The 22,896-nt window shown below is 39.4% G+C and overlaps 1 protein-coding gene across 1 annotated transcript in view; it reads right to left on the bottom strand.

The window, feature by feature from the left end:
- Positions 1-8,896: 8,896 nt before the first annotated feature.
- The window catches only part of LOC5574048, an 81,125-nt gene continuing 67,125 nt past the window's right edge, over positions 8,897-22,896 (bottom strand). Inside the window, exon 9 of the mRNA XM_021857592.1 lies at positions 8,897-10,340. Coding sequence (XP_021713284.1) covers positions 9,088-10,340 — 1,253 coding nt within the window. The 3' untranslated portion in view covers positions 8,897-9,087. The remainder of the gene's footprint in view (positions 10,341-22,896) is intronic.

Below are 22,896 nucleotides of genomic sequence, written 5' to 3'. Positions count from 1 at the left end.
CTGATGTTGATGCTTCTATTGTTTCCTCTTCCATGCAAACATCTTCCTCTTCACTACTTGATAAGTCATCACTGCTTCATAATGCTGTTCTTTTGGCCAATTGTAAACGACACGAATCTCAAATTTTAAATTGTTTATGAAGCTGAGGGGCCCATATAGCCGTAGCGGTGAACGCGCAGCTATTCAGCATGACCATACTGAGGGTCGTGGGTTCGAATCCCGCTGGTCGAGGATCTTTTCGTAAAGGAAATTTTCTCGATTCCCAGGGCAGAGAGTATCTTCGTACCTGCCACACGATATACACATGCAAACATGGTCAATCGGCAAAGAACGCTCTCAGTTAATAACTGTGGAAGTGCTCATAAGAACACTAATCTGAGAAGCAGTCTTTGTCCCAGATGGGACGTAACGCCAGAAAGAAGAAGAAGATGAAGCTGATTTTCATCTGCAAATCCTAGTTCAACTAATTTGGCAATATTACGTTCCGTGAGATTTCGGTAACTTTTTGAACACTTTTTTGAAAACACATTTACACAACCTTCGTTGATGGTGTTCATTTTATACTTCATTGTTCTAAGTTATCTTTTACTTTTCACTTGATTATCACTTGCTTGTGTCTTTGCTGCAACAACTCTTTTTTATACCCACGTGGGTTCTTGAATCAACTATTAGGTACGTTTCTGTCCGACCACAAAAATATACCAACGTGCTGTACTTTAAGAAAACATCAGGTATATTTGTGTGAGACAACTGGGCACGTTACTCCTCTACTCATAAAGCTTTTGTTTTCGAATGGAAATATTTCATTATCTTAAATCGATACTGTCGATACTCTGCTACTATTGAACTAATGAAAAAAAAAATATTTCAGTAGGTTTTTTAAGTTTATCTTTACATAATAGACGCATTTCTACCTGTAGGTCACTTTGTTTCTATTCGCCCCACTTTTTCTATTCACCCCGTTTTACGGTATGTAATTTGTGGATGGTGCCTTACAGATATTATTCGATAAGATTCTACACTGATAGGCAAATAAAGTGCCCACCTCACCAGCTTTCGAATTTCTCTCATTGATTTGGTTCAAATTAAAGTTAACACACTTAAATCTTTTTTGATATTTTATTTTTGATATTCTTTCAAAGTTGCAATCATGAATTTTTGATAAAAAAAAGAATTTTACTCAAAGAAAGAGAAAATCAATTTGGTGGTAGTTGGTCCCTAGTGATTTATCCTACCTCCGTTCTGGTCACGATCTTCAGATTATCGTGATTCGTCAACATTCGTATTGATAAAGTGGAGGGACATGGTTGAAATGGAGTTTAAAAGAAACGAATGTCAGAACAGGTATCCACCGGCGACGCCAAACGGACCAACGTAATGTGGTGTAATTTGGGATTTGTGGATTGAATACTGATATTTTTTGCCAAGCATCAATATGGGTGACTTTCGAGGATAGCGAAACGTAAGAGGGGTTAGGACAAGGTTGTGGATTTACTGGGTAAATCCATCACATTGGGGTTATGACTCTGTGTCTTGTCAGGAATAGGGTCTGATTGGTATGGTAGTATGCAATAGAGTTCGGAATTGATAGACAGACTTTGAGGAAAGAAGTTTTGAACGTAAGGCAGCAGCACCTTGGATCTTGGAGGGCGCAGGTCTGGAGAGTTGGGCAGCTGTTCATACTAGGTTACATTACGTAGAAAGTGGAATCTGTTTTGCCGTGCACAAATTATGGGAAGTATTTGAAAATGTTTTCTTGTTCAGATTGGGTAACGCAAGAGAGGATTTTTAGCTCTGCGTTATATTAGGAGGATATTATAGTGCATGGTCTACTGATGACTGTGTATTTTAAGGGTGATCGAATGAAAGCTTTGTTGAGTAAAGTTACCGTTGAATTTTTGCAGTTCGTAATTGTTTTGAAATGTTTGTCGGACAATAAGAAAATTTTCTAGGGTATTTGTTTGGATGCTAATGCATTATATTGATAAATCTAATTGTTCGTATCACACGCGAAGCATAGCATAACCCAATGTATAATGAAATTAGGTTCGAAGAAAGGATTAATATTTGATCACTTAAACTTTACGCTGCAAGATATTCTTAATCGTTTTTCTTTTCTTCTGATGTACGGGAATAACTGGTATATTTAGCTAAAATAATGAACAATCATACGCATAGAGCCTACGGGTCATGCAGTTAGGATTGAAATTAAAATAATATTGCGCATTTCTTTCACACCACAGGTTTATCGCAGAAGTTTTTACATGTGCGGAGGCGTTGGTAGAGGTGCGCGATTGCGTCGAGTCGGGTCGGTGTTTTCAGCGGACTCATTTTTCGCAAATCGAAGAATGAGTGCTCTGAGGGCATCAACATGATTCGATGAGGTCCCACACTTTTATTTGCGCTTTTGCACTTGTAAATGTCTTACTAAATAGGAATACTTTGTGTTAGGGAAAGTGCAGGAGAATAAAATATAATTCATTAGAATTTTCTGATAGAGGCAGAGTTCACATGTTACTTAGGTATTTAAAAGCAAATGAGAACCACATTAAATAATAGATAAACACTAATGGTCATATTTTCATATTTTTATATTTTCATTTCATCGCGGTCCTCATTGCTCGAGCGGAGACGACAAAACTCGAGGTGGATAGAATCGACGCAACTACGACACGGAAAAGAAACAGATGAGAAACTATCGATACATTTATTCAACTATAAAAACCACGTTTTAACGTAATGACTTTATTTCTTCTCGTTTCAGCAATCCAACAACCAAACCATCTCTACTATCTTTTCATTTCCTCTTCGTTACATTTATAGTCCCTCTGGCACTGAATCGAATGACGCATTCCGCTTTTTATTAGCGATGTCTTTGCTGTACGTTGAGCATGGTGTCGGAGGTGATGTGCTGTGTAGAACATCGGATGTTCTACACGGCACGCTACTTCCGGCATTCTGTTTGGCGTGCGGGATAGGCAGTGCTAGTGATGATATGAAGGCCGCTATTCGGTTTAGTGCCAGAGGGACTATATCTATTTAATGTATCTGAAGCTTGTGGGACCGCTTTAATTCCGGCGCCTGCTTGTGGAAGATCCCGGTGTGCTAAACGGTATAGGACATGTTAACGGGGGAGGCTTGGTAGGTCCTCACCCAGCCCGTGTCTAGATGGGCGGATAATTGTCTGCCAGGGTGTGGATTGAGCAATTACAATTACAATTACAAAGAAAGAGAAAATCAATTTGTATTGAAAAATAAATAGTGACAAAATAAAGTGCCCGCTTCCTTCTTGGCCCCAGAAAAGATGATTTAAGAAAAATAAAAAGCAATTTAATAGTTAATGTGTCCTCCTTTGGCCTTAACGACTTGCTGGAGGCGCTTCGGCATGGTTTTGTAGGTGTTGTGGTTCTAGTTCTTCCCAGGCGCGCTCCAAGGCCTCAAAATAATTATTTTTGTTGGTAACACCAGTTTTGTCAACCCTGGCATTGAGAATCGCCCACAAATTCTCGATGGGGTTGAGGCACAGACAAACAGACGTAACACTGACGAAATTTCCATCGCCCACTCATTTAACGATGATTCCAAATTCGCTATGTTACAAATCTCACAACCAGAGGCGCGCGCAACGTTTTTCTTCGCGTTTGACGTTTCACACTACCGCCATCTGTCGGACTTGTTGCACGAAACACCTTTTCGTGCGACATGCTCACCAGATGATGATGGTGTAAACTGGGTGATGGATTTTGAAAAAAATTGTTCTAAGTGTTACGTCTGTTTGTCTGTGGTTGAGGTCTCGGCTTTGTGGAGTCCATTCCAGCGGTTTAATCCGACAAGACTGGAAGAAAGACTTGGTCTTCTTGGCAGTATGCTTCGGGTCATTGTTCTAGAGAAATATGTATTTCTCTTCAAGGCCCGTCTGGATCAGCGAAACCTCCAGATTTTCCCGCAAGATGTTGATGTAGGAATTTGCCGTCATTATTCTGTCGATTTTCACGAGGCTTCCTACTCCACTCCATGAAAAACACCCATAGACCATCACATTTCCTCCTCCATGCTTCACCGTTCCTTGGATGTGGCGCTCTGCACCACACACGAGCCCGCCGCTTTCGGTTAAACAGCTCGAGCTTCAGGAGCGCTACATCCAAGGAACGGTGATGCATGGAGGTGTGATGTGATGAAATGTGATGGTCTGGGGGTGTTTTTCATGGAGTGGAGTAGGAAGCCTCGTGAAAATCGACAGAATAATGACGGCAAATTCCTACATCAACATCTTGCGGGAAAATCTGGAGGTTTCGCTGATCCAGACGGGCCTTGAAGAGAAATACATATTTCTCTAGAACAATGACCCGAAGCATACTGCCAAGAAGACCAAGTCTTTCTTCCAGTCTTGTCGGATTAAACCGCTGGAATGGACTCCACAAAGCCGAGACCTCAACCACAGACAAACAGACGTAACACTTAGAACAATTTTTTTCAAAATCCATCACCCAGTTTACACCATCATCATCTGGTGAGCATGTCGCACGAAAAGGTGTTTCGTGCAACAAGTCCGACAGATGGCGGTAGTGTGAAACGTCAAACGCGAAGAAAAACGTTGCGCGCGCCTCTGGTTGTGAGATTTGTAACATAGCGAATTTGGAATCATCGTTAAATGAGTGGGCGATGGAAATTTCGTCAGTGTTACGTCTGTTTGTCTGTGCCTCAACCCCATCGAGAATTTGTGGGCGATTCTCAATGCCAGGTTTGACAAAACTGGTGTTACCAACAAAAATAATTATTTTGAGGCCTTGGAGCGCGCCTGGGAAGAACTAGAACCACAACACCTACAAAACCATGCCGAAGCGCCTCCAGCAAGTCGTTAAGGCCAAAGGAGGACACATTAACTATTAAATTGCTTTTTATTTTTCTTAAATCATCTTTTCTGGGGCCAAGAAGGAAGTGGGCACTTTATTTTGTCACTATTTATTTTTCAATACAAATTGATTTTCTCTTTCTTTGAGTAAAATTCTTTTTTTTATCAAAAATTCTTGATTGCAACTTGGAAAGAATATCAAAAAAGATTTAAGTGTGTTAACTTTAATTTGAACCAAATCAATGAGAGAAATTCGAAAGCTGGTGAGGTGGGCACTTTATTTGCCTATCAGTGTAGAATCTTATCGAATAATATCTGTAAGGCACCATCCACAAATTACATACCGTAAAACGGGGTGAATAGAAAAAGTGGGGCGAATAGAAACAAAGTGACCTACAGGTAGAAATGCGTCTATTATGTAAAGATAAACTTAAAAAACCTACTGAAATATTTTTTTTTCATTAGTTCAATAGTAGCAGAGTATCGACAGTATCGATTTAAGATAATGAAATATTTCCATTCGAAAACAAAAGCTTTATGAGTAGAGGAGTAACGTGCCCAGTTGTCTCACACAAATATACCTGATGTTTTCTTAAAGTACAGCACGTTGGTATATTTTTGTGGTCGGACAGAAACGTACCTAATAGTTGATTCAAGAACCCACGTGGGTATAAAAAAGAGTTGTTGCAGCAAAGACACAAGCAAGTGATAATCAAGTGAAAAGTAAAAGATAACTTAGAACAATGAAGTATAAAATGAACACCATCAACGAAGGTTGTGTAAATGTGTTTTCAAAAAAGTGTTCAAAAAGTTACCGAAATCTCACGGAACGTAATATTGCCAAATTAGTTGAACTAGGATTTGCAGATGAAAATCAGCTTCATCTTCTTCTTCTTTCTGGCGTTACGTCCCATCTGGGACAAAGACTGCTTCTCAGATTAGTGTTCTTATGAGCACTTCCACAGTTATTAACTGAGAGCGTTCTTTGCCGATTGACCATGTTTGCATGTGTATATCGTGTGGCAGGTACGAAGATACTCTCTGCCCTGGGAATCGAGAAAATTTCCTTTACGAAAAGATCCTCGACCAGCGGGATTCGAACCCACGACCCTCAGTATGGTCATGCTGAATAGCTGCGCGTTCACCGCTACGGCTATATGGGCCCCTCAGCTTCATAAACAATTTAAAATTTGAGATTCGTGTCGTTTACAATTGGCCAAAAGAACAGCATTATGAAGCAGTGATGACTTATCAAGTAGTGAAGAGGAAGATGTTTGCATGGAAGAGGAAACAATAGAAGCATCAACATCAGCAACTTCAATACAGTCGACGGATTCCAATATGAATATTCCTAGTCAGGAGTCATTGGAAGCAACGTCAGCAACTTCAATAGAATCAACGAACTCCAACTTGAATGTTTCTAGTAAGGATACATTAGAAGCAACGTCAGCAACATCGATTGAGACAACGGATTCCAACGTCCCTGAATACATCCAAAAAGTGAATATCGATATTTTCAATGAGTCAATATCAAGTATACTCGTAGCGCCGATCGATAAGACAAAAATTAGTTCTACTAAATATGTCACGAAAAAATATCACGAGATAGTCAACAGCATTAGACAAAACATCTTTGCGCTAAATACGGAAGCTAAATTGGATGAAAATAGAACCGGCGAATTCTATGAAATAATTGAGCAGCTCAAAGAAAAGTTTACAAGTGAAGGGACGACAAGGGCAGAGCAATTTAACTCATAACTGTATTGCCTAAATCATGGACAGTCGAGACAATTAAGCACACATTTGATACAACTTTATACACGGCAATGGAAGCAAAACAATTACTGAACAAAAGCAGCGTGCATTCTACTATTGGTCCGAGGGCAACCACTGGACTGGATGAAAATATCAAGCACGCGATTATGCAGTTTTACGAGGATGATGAAACCAGTCGAGCAATGCCTGGTCAGCGTGATTGTGTAACAATTAGGAAGGACGGAAAACGCCAAGCTGTTCAGAAAAGGCTCATGACTACCACATTGCGAGAGGCCTACAACCGATTCCAGGAATTGAACACTGAAAAACAAATCGTAAACATTATGAAAAAGTAAGTAATATGTATCAAAATAGGACGCTCCATCATTGTATAAGAACATGAAATAACATGCTTTCAGAAAAAAAAATCTTTATTTTATCAACTCGAAAAACATCCGAAAACAACCAAAAGTTGTGAGTTTTCAGTAAATTTAATTTTAAAATTTCTGTATCTCGGAAACGGTAGCAATTAGCAAAATTTTTTCATATACCTTTTTTGTTGCAAATTTTGCGTACTTTCATAAAATCCAGTCGAAAAGCATTCAAAAAGTTTATTTAGACCATATTAAAAAATCAACCTTTTTTTAAAAAATCATAACTTTTTTGTCCATGATTTCTCCATCTTGGCCCACTGTGCAAAAGATTCCATTTTTTGACGGCAGATTCCTACATCAACATCTTGCGGGAAAATCTGGAGGTTTCGCTGATCCAGACGGGCCTTGAAGAGAAATACATATTTCTCTAGAACAATGACCCGAAGCATACTGCCAAGAAGACCAAGTCTTTCTTCCAGTCTTGTCGGATTAAACCGCTGGAATGGACTCCACAAAGCCGAGACCTCAACCCCATCGAGAATTTGTGGGCGATTCTCAATGCCAGGGTTGACAAAACTGGTGTTACTAACAAAAATAATTATTTTGAGGCCTTGGAGCGCGCCTGGGAAGAACTAGAACCACAACACCTACAAAACCTGGTGAAAAGCATGCCGAAGCGCCTCCAGCAAGTCGTTAAGGCCAAAGGAGGACACATTAACTATTAAATCGCTTTTTATTTTTCTTAAATCATCTTTTCTGGGGCCAAGAAGGAAGTGGACACTTTATTTTGTCACTTTTTATTTTTCAATACAGATTGATTTTCTCTTTCTTTGTGTAAGATTCTTTTTTTTATCGAAATTTCGTAAGTGCAACTTTGAAAGAATATCAAAAATAAAATATCAAAAAAGATTTAAGTGTGTTAACTTTAATTTGAACCAAATCAATGAGAGAAATTCGAAAACTGGTGAGGTGGGCACTTTATTTTGCCTATCAGTGTATGAGGAATAAAACTCGTATCTCCTGATTCCTGTGAGTTTCGTATTGCAGGTTCCTTTTTTCAGGCAATCTCTAAAGTTCATATTTTCAAGTCACTTAGTCGCTACCAGCCCTGATGCATTAGAAGTAGAGACTTTTTAGAACATTGCAATAACATAGAACACAATATATTAACACATGTTGAGCTTTTTCGGTAATCCAATCCGCATGGTTGTTAAATTAATTAACTTATGACGCGTGGTAACGATGGATTGTGGGTGAAATTATGAAAAAAAAATCCACGTGCTCGGCTGGGATTCGTACCCAGGACATCTTGTTTGTAGTATACATAACATGGATGGATGTGAGTTATGAAAAAGGTCTGCGTGATCTGTGAGGATTTGAATTTGAAACTTGTAACCAACTGAGTTATTGGGTCACCAAGTGGTTCGATAGCTTAGTTGGTAAAGCGCTCGTCTAGCATACAAGAGTCCTGGATTCGAATCCCAGCCGAGCACGTGATTTTTTCCATAATTTCACCCTTAATTTATTTATCTTTCGCGTGGTAAAGAGTAATTAGTTAATTAATTTAATTTTATAGAAAACAAGTCTCTAAATAGAGAGCTACTACAAGCCCTTTAACCCAAGATCGGTCGCATGCATGTACTGAGTACACATACCTTGAAAAAAGCTCGCTTTGCATACACAGGTCGAGCGAGGTGCCGCTAACGATTACCGAACGGAACCGCTCTCGAGTTAAATGCGACCTACTAACGACCCTGCTGCTTTCCTCTGTTCCGTAATCTTGTCTCAACCAACAATCAATTTAATTTCAGTTCAAAACGTTGAGGCTGCCCAGAATTTTGAGTTGCCCATTAGTAATTATATTATTCTCGTGCGAATTTGAAGGACATTCTCTAAAAATAATACACGAGCTAGATAATTTACTAGGTTTTTCTTTATATGTAAGTATGGATGTTTACCACTGAGTTAAATAATACATATCGAATTTCAATCGTACTTTAAAGTCAATACCATCATTGCAATGTCCATAATGGTAAAACACACATTGTAATTAAAGCGGTACTCGTCCCTTTCGAGTACCGTCCGAGATGAGTGCCCTCTTCTAACCTAGTTCCATGCAGCGTTGAACTGTGCTGCGTCGAACTCATCCTCACGGCTTCGCTTCGGCGATGGCGATCGGTCCTCCGATATCCGGATGATAGGTACGATGTCTACATCGGCAAATGGATCTCTGGCTCGATTTTTCATCAGTTCATTGCGGTCACGGCGTCCCCGACCTCTGGAGGGTCCTTCGGCAGCATCCCCACCTTTGCCGCCGCCTCTCCGACCACCGCCGAAATTGCCACCGCGGCCACCACGACCACGGTTCCGGGCAACTGCCGCTGGATTCGGAACGTAATGCACATCGCCATTATCGCTGAAGACGGTTCCCTGGCGATGCCGGGCCGCACGTTGAAAGTCGCGCTGACGGGAAGTTTCCACCGAGGTGATCAACTGCCTATCCAGCTGCTCCAGCCGACGCTTGATGGCTTCCTGCTTGCGCAAGATGTACTCATCGATGTCTTCTTCCGGAATGTTCGATGGGATACCGGGTGAATCCCTGTCGAAATCTTGATCGTGGTCATCGGGGAATTCACGGTTAAACGGCGAACGTCGTCCTGGTGGACTGAAGCGATCGAAATTCTGTTGGTTTTGGCCCCAGGGACGTCCCAACGGAGGGTCATCGGAATCCATCGGATTGCCACGGATGAAGCCATTGTTGCTGTTCAGGTTGAAATTGTCGAATTGCTGCGCCATCATCATCTGCTCGAACTCGTTCATATTCATGTTCCTGTTTGGACCCTGATTGCCGAAGCGATCGAACGGACCACCATCCGGATTGAAGCGATCGCCCTGCATGAACGGATTTTGGTTTCGTTGGAAGTTGAACTCATCGTTGTGCGGGAATTGATCGCGCCGCTGGAATTGATCGTTCCAGATTGGGCCTTGGTTGTTGTTCTGCCAAGGGTTCATCTGGTTACGCTGCTGCTGATGGCGATGCGGAGGACCATCGTCACCGAAGGAATTGGAGTTACGATTTCGATTGCCTCCGGACCTTTGCTGCTGTTGTCTCTGTTGCTGCTGTTGATGTTGTTGCTTTTGCCTTTGTCCCTGTTGCTGTTGTTGCTTAATGGGTGATGGACCCTGTTTCAGGTTTTGGCCTTTCTGATTCTGCTTCTTGTCCGGTGAATTATCCGACGGCACAACGACCACCTCGTCCTCGTCCTCGATAACGATTGCAGCTGCAGGTGGTTGCTTGGCCTCCGCCTGTTTCTTTTTCTTCTCGGCATGCAGATCTAGCCTGGTTGCAACGAATGCGCCTGAAAATACAAGATTTGGGTTACTAAGTGTTAAGTCGATTACACAGCGGAACAAGTTTTTGTCTCAGGCACTAAAATATCGCTATTTACTGAATTTGAGGTCGCTGAATCAATAGCCGTATAAAAAATGTCATTGTCTGGTTTGTGGGATGTTAATTTTTGAGTTTACATTATTTATCGATTGAAAGACCAACTTGCATGCAAGTTTGCTAGCTTATATAATTTACTACAGAAATCTGTTTGTAAGGTTTAACCTCTCGGAAGTCGCGCGAATTTTTGTAACGCGTTGTACTTTGTACAACACCCTTTGTTTTTCATGTTCAGCATGATATACCTCGCGATCTACAGTAAATATAGAAAAACCGTCTTCGACAAAGTTGTTTAAGAGATCAAGGGCTGATATGCGGTGATTATTCAGTTTCGAAATTCCGCCACCAGGCAACGCTAGTGTGCATGCAAGTTTTGTTTTGCAAAAATCTCAGGAGCCTGACCATTCAGAAAGATGACGTCTTCGGAAGAGTTGTTCAGTAGCTGAACGAGCTATATTAATGTAGGCCTTTAAATTGCAGATTGACTAAAATAATGATAGTCCTTAAGCTACTGAAAAACTTTACCGAAGACGCCATCTTCCTACACGGGAAAAAAATTCTGCAGTAAAATAATAGTTTTAACTGACTACGCCCATTCTTAAAATTACCATGGAATTTCAGAACAAATTGCTATATTTATAGTACCTCCCACCACATTGCCGGTACATTTGACAGAAACCATGTTTGACTGATTCTACCCCATTACCCCGAATCTGATTACCCCGAATGCTATTAACCCGAACGCCATTACCCCGAATTACAAAACCCCGAACGACCCATCACCCCGAATGACATTACCCCGAATTCCAATATGATGGGGAAATGTCATCAATATCATCATGTCAAGATAATTATAAATTCGGGGTAATGGAATTCGGGATGATGGCATTCGGGGAAATGGTATTCGGGGTAATGGGGTAGAATCGTTTGACTATCTGATTTCGACTACAGACACGGTAAAATCGAGCGCATTTCTGGTCTGCTGAAAATTGCTGGTGCGAGCGCTTAGGTTAACCCCCTAAAATGGTAGTTTTTACCGCACATTTTTTTGCGTGTAAGTTGTCACGCTCCTGAGATATCTGTAAAACAAAAGATTCATGCTAACTAGCGCCGCCTGGTGGTAAAATTTTGAATCACCTTGCTCGAACAATGATAGCCCTTGAGTTGCTGAACAACTTTGTCGAAAACGCCATTCTTTCACTCCAAGCAAAAATAAAAGTTTCATGCACACTAGTGCCACCTAGCGATCAAATTCCGAATTAAACGAGGTACCATCAGATAGCGCTCCGCTTCCAAAAACAACTTTACCGAAGACCCCATGTTTCGAAATTATTTGGATTTTTAAATATATCTAGATATATAAGTTGTAGTCTACTTAGACCGTATTAGCGTTGGGCAAATTTGTCCCTAACATCGATGTTACTGAATCAATTCCAGTTTAAGCTGTCGAATCGATTCACCGATTTAATCGAATCCTTTGCATCGATGTTTTTGAATCAATTCGAATCGAAATCAAATTGAAATTTATTAACTTTGAAATAATACCAAATACATTGCTTTTGCTTTTGACATCTTTTAATCAAATCCGTTAGAAATTCAATAGAACATACTAAATACTTTATGACGAGTGCAATATTCTGTTTCTTTTTCATCACATCATCTATCTATATAAATAAAAATGGAGTGGTGTTTGTATGTCACGAAATGGCTCACGAACGGGTCAACGTATTTGAATGATAATTGCTCCGTTTTGTTCCACAAGGGTTCCGACGTGTTTTCATGTAAAAAAATCCCAGAATATTCACCAGAAAAGTAGGGAAAACGAGAGTGAACGGAACTGTCATTTTGTATGGGACGATCCATAGCGTTTTTCAACAGCCTACTTGATGACAAGACGAAGTTTGCCGGGACCACTAGTTTTAATTAAATCAAAAGTTCTGTTAATTTGTGTAGCAATGCTTCGATAGATTATATCAAGAGAGATAGCCCGTTTAGAAATTGCTAGCACCATCACTCTCGTACTGTCTGTAGAACGATGCGACTGGTCTTAGTCTTCATTACTTTTTTCCAAATATTCTTCAAGAATCTTCTGGTAATTCAATCTGGATGTTCCAGAAATTTCTCAAGCATAAATTCCGGGAATGCTCACGGCAGTTCGTCTTAGTACATATACACAGTGCTGGAAAAGTTCGCATCACGAAGCAGCTCACGAGTGTATACCAACGCATAACAAACATCACAGACTCGGGATCTGGCTAGGTGTGAGTAAGCCCGCACCCGTCTGCTCGGGAGAACATGTCAAAAGAAGTAGCAACAAGCTCGCGAGCGTTTACTCGCGAGTAACCGAGCAAGGTGTGATTTATTATGGTTTTGACAGACAAATTAATTGTATAACCATCATATCGATAGTAAACTACTAGTTTGTAGTCAAAAGCCCTTAAAAACCATAAATCTCGGAGGGTAAACAGCTTTTTTCCCAAAAGCACAATATGACTCTGAGCAGCTCCGAACACGTTCGCGAATCACTTTTAGCTTCAGTTACTCGGGAGTCGACAGATGCGAGTAAGCCAGCGCTCTGACGCTCGGGAGCGTTTGGATTTGTTTTTGTTCCAGTTCAGATGAAGCGTTCGCCACTTTCCATCACTGCATATACAGGGTTGGGCGTAGATTTTTTTTTATGAAACCATCCATTGATTGTTTCGGAAATCCTGGAGAGGACTGCTCCATTTATTTTTGATATATTGAACAAATGATAAATAGTTTAATTCATTTTTCAAACTTTCTGCTGATCTTGTTCTTTTTTTTGTTGAATCGTAGGTAGGACAATGCATAGGCTGTCCTACCTAGGTGTTGTTGTGCGTAGTACATGTTCTACCTGTCCAACCCACTTCCCGCGCCACTGATTATTATGATCTTTTATCTACATCCGTCGAAACATTCTGAATGGCCGTTGTGCGAATACCACCAAGAATTATTCACATGCAATAAAGCTGCTCATAATAGCACTAAGCTGAGAAGCAGGCTTTGTCCCAGTGAGGACGTAATGCCAGAAAGAAGAAGAAAGCTGGATTGTTCAACATTGAAACATCAAGGTTTTCGCTCTTCAGATTCATTTTTGCTGTTGTTTGTCATCAGTTGTATTCAAATACCGTTTTGATTCATATTACGGACAGCTTCAAATTCCGGACACTCTCGTTTGTATGGGAAACATTTCACACGAAATGTTTCAATTTTCGCCATCCAAAAGTTCTCATTTTCAAGGCTCGTTTTATTAGGTTTTTCCTATAAATATCATTGCAAATTTATAATGCCCAACTACCTTAGACGTCTCTTAAGTGGTTGAACGATTTCAATTGATAATTTGACTGTTCCATTAATGATTATCATGAGCTGTCCGTAATTCGAATCAAAGCGTCCGGAATATGAGGCAAAAGTGAGGGAGCGTCCGGAATAAGAATCATGAAAAGGCCACACGTTTTGATTTATTTAAAATTATTCAAGTTGCGGACGCGTATTCTTTACCCACCATCCGAAAGTTAAGAGCTTTCGACGCTCGATAACGCTAAAAAATCATACAGAATGATTTATTTTGTATGGTCCAAGCTGTGTTATACTTTACTGAGGCCTTAAGTGTCCGTAATATGAATCAAAACGGTATCATTGTCATGGAGTTTCTCGGAAGCTGCATGGGAGTTGTTATCGTGGGAATCAAAAGAGCGAATTTTGTGTGACTTCAGTGTAGGTCAATACTGCCAGAAAGCAGGCAACAATCACTAACATTTCTTCTCTCCTTATTCGTGCTTTCAAATCTAACCCGCCATAACTTCGAGGAATAATTCATCGGAAAGGAAGGATGATATAGGATTCATGGCAGCGTAATGGCCAAGGGAACGATAAGTACCACGTTTAGTAAACATCATTACTAATTAAAAGGTAAATCAGATAACCTAATTATTTGACTTATAATTATTTTTTTTTCCACAGCGCATTGTACAAAATTGTACACTACACAAAATCCCTCCTTTCCAATATCCTTAGGCAAAACACTTCACTACCGCTATATGTATGACTATTTCATGTTCTAATGAGCTTGCATCATTCATGCGTGAAGCGGAAATAGGTATAGAGTAGGAAGAAGCAAAACATAAAGAACCTTCTGGTCAAAGATGTTGCGTGGCCTACTTCCCAAACTCCTATAACCCGGTGTAGGAATGTGTGAGTTTTTTAACTTATGCTGGAGACATGGCCCCTGACCCTCTTGTATATCAATAAAATAAAATAAAACATAGATAAGAGTATGTGATACAATTTTGACGACGAAATAAGAGTATGTGATACAATTTTGACAAAATTGTGGCATCCTGGAATATTCTGATAGTAACAACGGATTCAGCAACCTCAAATTCTCTTGTGATATACTGCTTCGCGTTGAAAAATGGGTAACGTGCGATGTTTGATTTTTGACCAACTTCGCCGCGTCGCAACTCGGTTCTCAATTGCAATGCACACGGTGGAGGGCATAGATGCGCACTATAGCGAAGTGACTCGCGACGCGGCAAAGTTGGTCAAAAATTGAAGTTCGCATGTTGGTTCGTTCGTTTTTAGTCGCGAAGCAGTATACAAAATTTGATCAATGAGACACTCGAAAAGGTTATTTTTGTTCCGCTGTGTTAGTTAAACAGTATATAGGATGCATGCGTGTTGGAGCCGGTCATTGTCTTGATTCGTTTAGGTCTATGTCCAAAACCCCGTATAGCCATACTTTCTTGGTCTTCTAGTCGACTAAGTTCATTTTTCTTCCGACGATGGACACGTTTTTCTTCGGTTCTAGCTTCCGAGAACAACTTCCTGTTGCGGGCAGAATCGTGCTTTAGAATCCTAAATCTGGCGGCATTTTTGGCTTCCGTTACTCGTCGGCACTCTTCGTCGAACCAGGGTTTTCTTTGGGCTTTAGTCTCCTGGCGGAAGTCGGCAGGTAAATTTTCTGTTCGAAAAACATGTGAATATGAAGCTATACGACAGACTGGACGTTTCTGGGTTTGTCTTAGACTACGTCCAAGTAAGACTACCTTGGCCAATGTGCAATTCGTATATGGACTGAGAATAATATCGTTTTTTGAAATAGTAGTGCATTACTAATACTGTCTAGTCGAAATGGTTTTGAATAATTTGTCATTCAAGTGCTATTCTGAATACTATTGTCTTTTACGTAAGATTAGAGTCTTAAATGTCAAGTGTCGTCAAGTCTTAACAAAATTAGGCTGTTTAGTAGTAGTTCTAGTTAATTTCATTTTTTGTTGTTAAAAGTATTTATTGGTCATTACGTTCATATATCCTTAAAGAAAAAAGTCGCTTTCCTTGTCTGTTCAACAATTTTTCGAAACTAGCAAGTGTACCCTAATGATCGATCTCAGCGTCTTACTTTCCATAGTCATTTTTATAGTGAATATTGAAGAGTAAAGTTACCTTAGGCTTCCTACAAGATTCACTTTTCGGTGGCAAATGCAATGCTTCACAACACCTACTTTCTACTTGTAAATTTTGCGAAAATGAAGCTGGAATTAGATTATTTATACCGCGGTTACAAAAGAGGTATTTCTTATTATGGCAATGTAAAAACCATATTAAAATAACATTGTCGCCACAATACTACAATACACAATACTTCTCAGTGAATCTACTAGTCATTTTCCTAAGAGTTCCTATGTATTCCCTACGTCGTATATGATAACGATGTATCTAACCTTCTATAGTCGTAGATTACTGCAGAAAGTTCACTGGTAATTTATTCAGCACGTCTATTAGATATTAGTCCTGCTTTGTGTCAAAATTTATCAAAATATTTCGGACAAAAATTTCTTCCCGAAATCGCTTTCTAAGTGTTGCCAAAACCTTCTCCAAAACTTTTCCCAGGAAATTTTTACATTTTTTTTTACATTCACCTGAATTCTTCCAGAAAGTTAGTCGGAAGTCTCTATTTTACTTGAGTCAAGAATCTTAACACTTTGATTTCAAAATCACACTATAGTTGCCTTGATAATGATAAATATCTATTTCTTTTCGATTATGTTTGGAAAGCTATCCCTGTCTTAGATTTCATTATCATCAGATTACGAAAAAAGTGACTTTAGTGACCAATTTCCTGAAAAAAGTGACTTTAGTGACTTTTTTGTCTAAAATAGTGACTTTTTAGTGACCAAATCGTAAAAAGTGACCAAGTCACTAAAAAGTGACTTACTACCAGCTCTGCACAAGCGCATGGAAGAATGGTAGTCGGAGAACTGTCAAAACGTATGGAAAATAATGAAAAACGTAAATTATTTGCAATTTGGAAACTGGATCAAAAAAGTAGTGATTAGAAATCAAGTGTAAAGTGAATACATATCTTTTTGTGTTCAGTTCATCTTCCGTAGAGCTTTCTTTGCTTCAGGATTTCGTTTTTACTACCACTGAAAAAGAGCCATCTATTGCCTTTTCAGTTTTGAATATCGCCCTATTCGTGTCGCTGCTATAGATAACATCCCTGTTTTTGATGTTGTGGGGTAGAACTAAACAAATTCCTCGTTTTTCTATCAGAAACAAGATGATATTTTTAAGGTGTTCATTTTACCACCCCTTCCCCTATCAGAAATGAATCATTCCATTATCTAACCATCGCTACATATGCATTTTTATACTCCACAAACTGGGAATCGGTTGTGACCAAATTTCATGGATCTCTCCGTCCATAGGAAATCCTAGTGATTTGGATGTTCCACTTCTGGTGATTTGGGACACAATTGTTCTTGTACCGAGTGATCTTACAATTACTTGTCACTTTCTTTATAGCAAATTTTTCACACAACTCGCTTCAAGGTGAAATGAAAGTGGACGCCAGGTAGTTTGTAAAAAAAATGTCAAATAATCAGGCTACTATGAAAGCTTTTGCTTCGGCTAACTCAACGTCTAGGCTTGTTATCGCATGTCAAACTCAAATAGATGAACTGAATTCAGCTCTCAGCTCCGTAAACCGTGTATGGGTACCTAACCATTCTTCCATTGCTGGGAATGCATTGGCTAATGATTTAGCTCGCAATGGATCATCGCATGATTTCATTGGCCCTAAACCAGTTACATATTCCAATTTCAAAGTGCTGTGTGATGCTTCAGTAATTCTTGGGCGGCAACTCAGCACAAGTAATATTGGAATATGTCGGCAAACAAAATTGCACATTACAAGATCTTTAACAGATCAGTTAAATCAGAATTGCAATCTTTTGACCAGAGCCTTGACTTTCCACAGCCGACTCAACTATTACATGGCAAATATTCAGCGTGCTGACTCGTTTGTGTGATAGTTGTGATTCCGATTATGGAACTTCATATCATTTGATATGTAACTGTCTAGTTTTCGCACAATTGCGATTCCATTTACTAGGTAAACACTTGTTAAGTAAAAATGATATCAAAAACCTGAATCTACAGGATATTCTGTTATTCTTAACCCGCTGTGGTAATGAGTTATATGCTCTATTCACGCTCATACGTTTCGCAGTGCCCTTTTTAGGGCGGTGTTCGAACCCATTGTGGTATGGAGCTACATGCTCTCATTTTGCTAATGCAATTTTCTTTCTCAATGGACCCTATCCCTATTTACTCCATCTTTTCTCTCACAACGGTGCGGAAATAGACTTAAATATGGCGATGGCACAAACCTCTCAACTGGCGGAGAACGTGCCTATGTGGCCGGCCCTCTGATACCTGTAATAATTGTTACTACTGGAGACCGAGAATACCTCTGCATCTCTACAATCACCACGGGAAGGAAGTTCATTAGTGAGGGCACACATCTAATTTGGCCACCCTCACAAAAAAAATCAATGTGATTGGCCAATTTAGGAACCGAAGATAAAGATATGGCTGAATATGGTTCTGGTGCCCTATATTGACCATCGCGATTTTCAATGCGGAAAAAAAGTTTCTGCTCAGTTTCGATATTTCTCATACATATGGATTGAATGCTTTGACGTGTTTGTGATACCGTCGTCGGGGGTGACATTAAGTGTTAGGAATATATATTTAAAAATTGTAATGTAGTAATGTACAACTACCATTGAAAAATTAGATTCCTAAAGCTTAAGAAGGAACTTAAAAGTAGATTGGTGTACCTTGTACCTTTTAATTACGCCCTATATGCTTATCACTGCTTATCTTTGACAGATACTCCTAGATAACCCTAGTATTGAGAATATCGACTGTTAAGGGGGTAGGATCCGTCATTGACTTCAAAATTTTCAAAAGCAGTTTTTTCCGTTCAAAATCAAGAAAAAAAAATTATACGAAAATGTGTTTACTGTGTTCTATTCTCCAACCAAAACACAGTGAACACATTTTCATCGAATAACTTTTAGTTTTCAACAGAAACACTGCTTTTGAAGTTTCGATGATGACGATGATAACGATGACGGAGCGTTGAACGTTAAGATGTTTCAGCAATTTTTCATTCCATATAAATTGTATGTGAGCCAAAAAAAAATATACCGTTGGAAAGATTAGAAACAGTAAAATTTTAGTTTATCTTACTTCTTACTCAAACCCGACCACTTACACCCCTTTGCGATTGGGCCCATCAATTTCGTTAATCCATTCCGTTTTGAATTTCTCCAAGAATAACATTTGCAGTTACGGAGAATATTTCAGGAACACTGCCGAACGTTTTTTTAGGAATCACATAGATTTTTTTCATAAAATGTATGTACTATTTTAGAATAGGTACTTTCAATAATTCTTCACGATGATTCTGATAATCTCAATAACGATGAGACTGAAAATCTCTTGCATTTGTCGTGCCTCCAGCAATAATCTAAGGAACTAAGGAAGATCATCTATGAATATTGCAACGAGCTCTGCATTCCGTCAAGTCAAATTTCTAGAATTTCTGCTTTCTATGGCTTTTCTGGATCACCAAAAACAATTTCGTTCGAGTCATTATTCAGAAAGCATTTCTTACAAAGTACTATTTAGCAAGGAGTTCCATGAGGCATCTCCAGAAGAATGGTATTTTTCAAAAACCTCACACCTTGAATTTTCAGGAGCTCTTGATCCGGGTTTGATTGAAATATAAGAAATCTCATTTGTTTTTCTCTATATATCGTTTTACCAGTTTTACTACTTTTCCTCAAGATTTTGAGCAAAACGGGCGAAATTAGACAATGTGTTGTCTTAGAGCACTAAAACAAAATATGTTTAAAACAATCTACACCAACGTCAAAGAAGTTGTTCGGCACTGCTGAAATTTTTGTGTTCTGATAAACTTCTATTTTGAACGATACCTAGATTTACTCATTTCGTGCAGAAATCATATTCAATGTAAACAACATGATTGTTGTTGTTGTTGCTGATTTGACCTAATCTATAACTATCAACTCGTTTGATGTTGTGTAGTATAATATTGATAATTTTCCATGAGTTAGCGGTTATCCATTAATTACTGCCGTGAATCGCATTTTCGTCAAAATTGAGTTGAGTTCAGTTTTGAACATATCTTCCAATGCTCTTGCAGCTGCCCAAATGAGATAATATCAGTCCCACTACAGATTTCCGCACCGTGTAACACAAAAATGAACCGTGTTTTAATCATCTTTATATTTTTCTCAGAAAAATATCGTGAAAAGCTATTTTTTTTTGTTTTTTTTTTTTGTATGGTATTCAGTTGGAGCTGCCTGACAGCTTAACTTGTCAAGGCTGAACCCTCGGTCTGGCTTTTGCCAAGTTTCCCCTCTACCAGGGCCAATACTCAGACGGACTAGGCAATGGCGCCCACATGAACACTGTTTTTTATTCGTATTGTGACGTGGTAGTTTTTGAAAAGTACCCATATTCCCTTGCTTCTGAGAAAAGGAAGCATTGTGAAAATCAGCAGCTCCATCAGAATTTGTTTGAAATAGTAGTGTAGTAGTGTCATTACTAATACTGTCTAGTCGAAATGGTTTTGAATAATTTGTCATTCAAGTGCTATTCTGATTACTCCTGTCTTTTACGTAAGATGAGAGTCTTAAATGTCAATTGTCGTCAAATTTTAACAAAATTAGGCTGTTTAGTAGTAGTTCTAGTTAATTTCACTTGTTGTTGTTTAAAGTATTTATTGGTCATTACGTTCATATATCCTTAAAGAAAAAAGTCGCTTTCTTTGTCTGGTCAACAATTTTTCGAAACTAGCAAGTGTACCGTAATGATCGATCTCAGCGTCTTACTTTCCATAGTCATTTTTATAGTGAATAATGAAGAGTAAAGTTACCTTAGGCTTCTATTACAGTCTCCTACAAGATTCACTTTTCGGTGGCAAATGCAATGCTTCACAACGCCTACTTTCTACTTGTAAATTTTGCGAAAATGAAGCTGGAATTAGATTATTTATACCGCTGTTACAAAAGAGGTATTTCTTATTATGGCAATGTAAAAACCATATTAAAATAAGATTGTCGCCACTTATTTTTACTCAGTGAATCTACTAGTCATTTTCCTAAGAGTTCCTATGTATTCCCTACGTCGTATATGATAACGATGTATCTAGCTAGCTAATAGTAAGAGTGGCTACGGATCATTCTGGTTAGCAAAAGGCAAACTGAACGTCACCAATAGTATTAATGTCCACTTCGAATAGATTAATTATTTGAAATGGGCATCAATTCTATCAATGACGCAGAATGTCCGTTGGATCACATCCGAGATATTATTGCATCTATGCCATATGAATTATGACGCGGCTTTAAGCAAAAAGTGCCAAAATGTGATACCACCACTACAGGTTACGCTTTGGTTTCCATCTTATGGGCTAATGCATTATGCCCTCCCATCGCGGCAAGGTCGCATAACCAAGGGGAGGGATATCGTGAAAAGCAAATTGTGAAAATTTCATTAGAATGTTCCAATCCTCTGGATTTTTTTGAATATTCGTATGAAAAACGAGTTTGGAAACTTCACAGTCCATTTTTTCAATGCCTACTTTTTACAGATGGGACTGAATTGCGATTCACGGCTGATTACCTAAGACAATTTTCAGGATTTTGAATGCTTAGGAAGACTTAAATTGAGCTCTTCCTTAGAATGACATAAAGTCGTTTGGCCAAAGACCATTTGGAATAACATGAAAAACAGCCTGCAGCATAATTTGGCTGAACAACAACTATGGCAAATGGCCATTCAGTACTCAAAATGGTTATGCCAAACGACCTTATGCCATATGGGCTCTCCCCCAGTTGAAAGAGCAATTGCCCATAGCGACCCTTTGGCATAATATGAAGAAGAGCTGATTCGAATAGGAGCCTAAAAAACGGAACACAACCTCCTACTTTTTATTCAGATCAATTTTATTACACTGTCGGGGAAATAGTACCTACATTTGTAGTGAACAAGAAATGTCGAAAAATTATATCATCTGTGCTGAGAGAAAATGAATAGAAAGTACGAAATTAACGGTCAATTAATTGAGTATTGCTGATGAAAATTCAGGACCAATTGTCTCTGGATCGATCGGTGGGATTCATTTACATACCACCCCTAAAATGGTATCATTTACTGCGCATTTGTGAACGAAAATCGAAGTACTACAAAGTAGTAATATGATACTACCGCTATTTTCAATTATATAAGAGTTCCTTCGAATAGCTAATAAAAAGCTATTTTTTTCAGGTTTTCAGTTTCGATAGGGTATTGAAATGCTGGTCAAACATTGTCTTCTGTACGATGAGTGCAACTCCGGAACGAACGAATTCAAGTTGGGTACACGGTTTGGGAAGTTGCTGTTTGTCAATTTAGAAGGTGTAACGCGGCTTCTTACTGTTCTTTGTCGGGAAACTGGAGTTACCTGAATTGGACGCGCTACGTTTTTGAGCCTGCTTCTTGGCGGGAACACTCGGGACAGTGCCCGGCTTTGGCAAACGGTGTCTGACGGTCAGCACAAGCATTCGATGCTCTGAAAATCCATCCATGCCTTCAACACAGTGCGTTTTCGGTCGTTGGAATCGCTCAATAAAGGGCATTAAGATGTGGTCAAGCTGGAAGAAAACACATCCTTAGAAGTCGACCGATAGTTTTTGAATTAGCAGAAAGTGAATTAACCTGCGCCTGTTGATCACCGAACTTCCAGGTACATTGAACGGTGTCACTAGGGCCGAAAGAGTTACAAATCCGCAAATCAAATTCATTCATCAGTAGCTTGAGGCCCTCTCCATTGGCGTTACTGAACGGATGGTAGAGATGCTTCCCGGCCAAGTTTCGAATTCGGGAATTCAAATCTTGGAATCCAATCTGTGCATTGAAGCCACCCATGGCTATAAAGTTGGCTTGCTTCCGTGGAGGCATAGCAGCTATAGCTTTACCCAGAGTTTGAAACGCTGGATCAGGGAGATCACCGTTGACCCCTGTGATATTAGCGTGCACAGAGACTATTGCCAGCAGTTTGCCAAAAATATTTAGCCTTGCGCTGC

The sequence above is a fragment of the Aedes aegypti genome, chromosome 1 (genome assembly GCF_002204515.2).
Source record: "Aedes aegypti strain LVP_AGWG chromosome 1, AaegL5.0 Primary Assembly, whole genome shotgun sequence".
Classification (NCBI taxonomy): Eukaryota; Metazoa; Arthropoda; class Insecta; order Diptera; family Culicidae; genus Aedes; species Aedes aegypti.
This window is presented reverse-complemented; position numbering and strand designations above follow the sequence as displayed.